The 5,263-nt window shown below is 40.1% G+C and overlaps 1 protein-coding gene across 2 annotated transcripts in view; it reads right to left on the bottom strand.

Moving 5' to 3' along the window:
- The window catches only part of OPRM1 (opioid receptor, mu 1), an 85,653-nt gene extending 81,290 nt beyond the window's left edge, over nt 1-4,363 (bottom strand). Inside the window, exon 1 of one of the 2 annotated variants that reach the window (XM_006882749.1) lies at nt 3,961-4,363. In XM_006882749.1, the coding sequence (XP_006882811.1) occupies nt 3,961-4,253 (293 nt within the window). In that variant the 5' untranslated portion in view covers nt 4,254-4,363. The remainder of the gene's footprint in view (nt 1-3,960) is intronic. The other variant, XM_006882750.1, reaches the window with a different exon arrangement.
- Nucleotides 4,364-5,263: the final 900 nt, after the last annotated feature.

Raw genomic sequence — 5,263 nt, 5'->3', positions numbered from 1 at the left:
CATTGGAGAGTTGGATAGTGAATAGGGGTGACAGAAAGATAATTGATGCCTTTGAGCTGTAGTGCTGGAGAAGAGTGTTGAATGCTATGAGAACTGCTAGGAGAACAGGTTTGTCCTGGAGAGGGTGAAGCCAGAATGCTCCTTGGAGTCAAGGATTCTGAAGCTTCATCTGACATACTTTGGGCATGTTGCAAAGAGGACTGGTCCTTGGAGAGGGACATCATGCTTGAAAGAGTGGAGGGACAGTGCAAAAGAGGAAGACCCTGGATGAGATGTATTGACTCAGTGACTGAGGGGTTGGTATGTCAGAGACAATAAGGTTGAATCAGGATAGAGCAGAGTTCAGAGCTCTTGTACACAGGGTCACTATGAGACACAAGTGACTCGATGGCACACAATAATAGTAATATACTGATAATGAATAGTACTGAAAACTTAATTTCTATTAATCAAGAAATTACCTTAAGAATTAAGGTGATACACACACACACACACACAAATAACATTCTTCAATACAAGTATCTGAAGAATGCATACACCACAGACATCCAACAGTCTTTCAGTCACTTAGTCATTGTCTTGGAGTCAGAATCTACTCATAGTCAATCTTCCAGTGAGTTTTTCAGAGGCTATAAATCTCATAAGAGATTTATAAGAGGAAATGGAATGTCTTTCCCCTGTGGAGCAGCTGGTGGATTCGAACTTGCTGCCTTTGGGTTGACAGGGCAATCTCTTGAATTTTCAATATTACCTTTCTCTACTATGAACCTAACCTACAGGAACAAATAATTTTGGAGGAAAATATCACACAATAAAGATGTTTGGGTTAATCCTTTACTTCGATCCCATATTATTAATAAGAAAATTCCCCTGATGGCCATCATGTTGGGTGTTATTTTGATTGAATTGTAGAGAAGAAAATGTGTATGAATGAGTGAAAGAAAAATTAACCTCTTTGTGAAGTTTCACTAAAATACAAATTAAATAAAAATTAAAAGAAGGGAAAATTCTTAACCTTTAAATAAATCTTGGCATAATGTACTATTGACATCATATTTGAGATAATTGCTACTTTTTGTATTTTTTATCATCTTTTAAGACTCTGATGATTTTCATAAAAGTATTAACTTATATCATTCCTTTTCAAATTTTAAAACAAATAAATGTATCAAAGATCTTAAAGATTATAAATGCTCAAAACATTGCCATCAATCAACACCTGTATTTTGAGGTGCAGATCATAAAGTAGGATCTGTCTTTTTTCCTCCCTTCCTCTAGCACAGCTCTGTGCTAGAATCCCATTTTAATGATACTACTTAATAATGTTATTGATGCATGTTAGTGCTGATGGAGTTAGTAGTACACATAGAAAGAGAGAAATTACACCATCTCTAGTACCAGTTGTTCTTTTTGTTATAAGTAGTGCAGTCATCTAAATCTTATGATACACTAAGATATTCTAATGAACTAAGACATCCTGATAAATAATTTCTCAATCTGGTAACAATGTGACTATTCAAAAGGATCTATTGACTTTTAAATGGTACCAGTAAGTGAGCATTTAATTCATTTTTTAATAGAAGCAATATCATATCCATGTTTTGAGCAGAAAACATGAGCTTGGAGTATCACAACCTGGGGAAAATTCAGCCCACATGCTAAGAACACCTCCCCTTTCTTCACCCTCCCCAATATCACTTTCATGTGTTACTGAACTGTTTTTATATTTCACAATTACATTCCCAGAATGTTATCTGACTTTGTAATTAGCCAGCTGAACTGCCACAGGTGTTTGTTTGGGGTGGCCTTTCTGATGGCCCTGCAGTTTGTTGGAACTTTCTGTACAGAGAAGTAAAGCACCATATCATGTTCTCAGTAAGATGCAATGTCACCATCCTTCTCCAAGTCAGCATGCAGTCAGAGCCAAAACCTGTAAAACAAACTCACTCAGCCAGCAAACTTTTACACACAGGGATAAGACTAATCTTCTTGTTCTACAGTCAGTTGCTGCTCTATGTGCATTCTCTTTGTAGGAAAACATAAGCAAAAGGGGGGGGGGAAGGAGGAAGGAAAATATCAAAGAGAAGTAATAAAAAGTAATGAAAGATTATGCTTCAGATGGCAGGCTTTATAAACAGTTTTGCAATTTCTCTTTAGCACTTTTACTTTAGATGTTAGCCATAAATTTTCAGATGCTATTTATTCCTTGGGTAACACAGCTAATTAAATCCATTCTGCCAATCCAATGGTTGAACTTAATTGAAATAACGATTTGCTGCCCTCCTAAGCACAAAATTATATTGGTGAGGAAGATTTAGTGATTGTTTAACTCTTAAGCTATCTTTCCTTAGGGAAATGCTTTCTATTTTCAGGGCCTCAATTTATTTGTTTGACATAGGTAATCACTGGAGTCCTTCTAGCTCCACCAGCTATGAATTTTCTTCAGCAAATTAGGAAAGAAATTTTACATTCGCAAGACAAGTCTTTGCTTATATTATTCGTTATCATCCCTCAAGAATGATGATTGTGTTTTAATCTTTGATGTGAATGTTTGCATCAGTTTACATAAAGCAAATGTTTGTATAAACAAGTTCTAGTGAGTCTCTTAATTTTGTGTTTAATGTTAGCCTTTCTCCCGATAGATGGCACTCTTTTCTCAGAGACACTATATTCCTCCTCAAAAGATCAAGGAAATTAGTTTTACTCTTTAACAATCATTAATTACAGAAATCACACAAGTAGAAAGAATAGATTACAAGCAATTTGCACCATCTTAGTAACAGGGGCACAATGGGGAGAATGGTTGGGAGAAGATTAAGAAGATTCATTGAAGTCTCTAATACTTACTGAAAAAGTGAATCAAATATTATAACTAATATGAAAATGCCACATTCACTACAGACATATACCCCAAGTGGGAAGAAAACCTCAACAAGGAGCCATTTTAAAGTGGCATGATATCTATCTTTCAAAACTTAACAAGCAATTTTAATTCTACAACTGTAATATTTTCATACTCACATTTAGGATTTGAATACATACACCATTACCAGCACAATATACATCAATCTCTATTAAGATTTGGTATACTTTTTGCCAAACAAATCTGAAGAATAAGGATAAATAGAAAGTGAATTACAAAGTCTTTTGAAAGAATACACTGAATCAAGACCCTGTAAAAATATTTTTTTTGCCTGAGTACCCAGTACAAAGTCCTATATAATAGTTTATACTGCAGGATAATGCTACTTTAAATCACAAACTGATTCCAATTTTGAGAGGTGCTGGACAACCACAGTCATGTCTAGGCAGGTCTTCAGAACCATCCTCTGTATTCCAGAGTCCAGCTGCCCCTCCTGTAACACATCTGCAATTGCACCAACTGCAAATTGGTCTAAGCAACATTCTGTCATGTTTGATACAGCAGGGCACCACAGGACTGACACTGGGAGCCAACTCCTCTACCATGTGGTCTCAGAAAGCAAAAGGTGAGGTTAAATCTGTTCTAACAGAAGGCAAGGAGCAGGGTGGTAGCATAGAAAAACACTCTAAAGCCAGCAGCCCAAGAAAAGTTGTCAAGGACTGTCTGTTAAGAGAACTGAGATCACGGGAAATCAACCAGAACTCCTTTTCTATCATTCTGTAATCACCACTTCTCCATTTCCTGCCATACACAATAGGGTTGCCTGCCACAGAACATTCCTGCCTAGTGTGAACAGGAGTTGTAAAGCAAAACATTCGCTTTTATTTTGTCACAACAGTGTGGCTTTTAAACAACCAAAGCAACTTCTCTGTTTCTGAGATGCTTTATTAATGGGGAGAAAAATAGAGAAGTCCAGTTTCTCCATCTCACATTCTCTCTTTTCTACCACCCCTCTATCAATCTCCCACCAAACACTCAGACCCTCCACACCCCTAAGGTCTCTGAGGGCTCCTCTGGAACCCTGCCACCTTCCTTACCTGACAATGACATACATGACCAAGAAGTTTCCGAAGAGACCCAGCACACAGACTATGGAGTAGAGGGCCATGATGGTGATGGCTGTGATCATTGAAGGGCTGCCGGCCGGAGGGCACAGGCCGTCGCTCCCGCCCAGCTCGGTGCGGTTCGGACCGCACGGGTCGGACTGGTTGTCATCTAAGTGGGATAAGTTAACCCAGGACCTGGGACTGGAAGCTGGAGAGCAGCCTGCAGCTCGCAGAAACGGATCCGAGCAATTGCTGGCATTCACCGGGCCGGTGCTGCTGTCCATGGTGCTGATCGCCAGCTGGGAACCCGGTTGTGTGTGAGCCTCTTTCTTGGGTACTTTTTCCAGGTTCCACGCGCTTTGGCAGCTTCCTCCCTCTGCGGTCACAGCTCCTGTTTCTTTACAGAGCACAGCCCAGAAGGAGTCAGGCGAGAGCGTCAGGCAGAAAGGGAATATTGAGCTTCTGGCATTATCTTCTGCTTAGAACCCCCATCCCAGTTTAGTAGTAAAGGAGGCACAACCCCAACCCTACACCACTGGGGGAGGGGAAGGAGGGCTGAGAGGGATCCGAGCTGGAGGGGAGGGAGGAGAGAGAAGGGATGGATTTTGCGCAAAGCAGTCTAAGCAAGGAGTAGTTCTTACTTGGTCTCTGCAAGCAAGTCTGAGGAGGGACAGAGACAGAGGACAAGTAGAGGAAGGAGTGGGGAGGGACTCAGAGTTAGTTTTCGACAGAGGTAAGGCAAAAGGAAAAGGCTGACATCATTGCCTTTCTCAGCGCCTTTTCCTCTTCATAAGGACCCTGGTGGCTCGGTGGTTAAAGTATTTAGCTGCTGTCAGAAGGATCCCGGGTTCAAATGAACCAGAAGGTTGGTGATAGAGAGATGTGGCAAATTGCTTAAAGATTTCAGCCTTGTAGATGCTCTGTTTGTCTGTAATGGTCCCTCTGCCTCAAAGTCCTCTCTAGAGAAACTAGTGTTTTGGCTTTTTCATTCTCTTCTTTCCAGTTGGACAAGAACGCTTGTTGTCATTCACATCTTTACACCCAAAGTTGTTTCCTCTCTGTCTCCTGGTGATTGCCCGAAATTCCCTTCTGTAGCCTTCTTCTCCACAGTCCTATATGTTGGAAAGTGTCACCACGTTTTTTTGTATTACTAAATGAGTATTTCCAGCGCACCAAACTTACCTGAATCAATAGTGATCTTTACTCTGAATGAAAAAAGGAGAGAAACTTCTAAACTTTTAGAGAAATAGCCTGTTCTCTTTACTCTCCAACTCCCTCAATTTCTCCCAAAGTA

The sequence above is a fragment of the Elephantulus edwardii genome, unplaced genomic scaffold, assembly GCF_000299155.1.
Source record: "Elephantulus edwardii isolate Elephantulus edwardi_28Jun2011 unplaced genomic scaffold, EleEdw1.0 scaffold00024, whole genome shotgun sequence".
Taxonomy (NCBI): Eukaryota; Metazoa; Chordata; class Mammalia; order Macroscelidea; family Macroscelididae; genus Elephantulus; species Elephantulus edwardii.
Note: the sequence above shows the minus strand (reverse complement) of the source record. Positions and strands in the feature narration are given on the sequence as shown.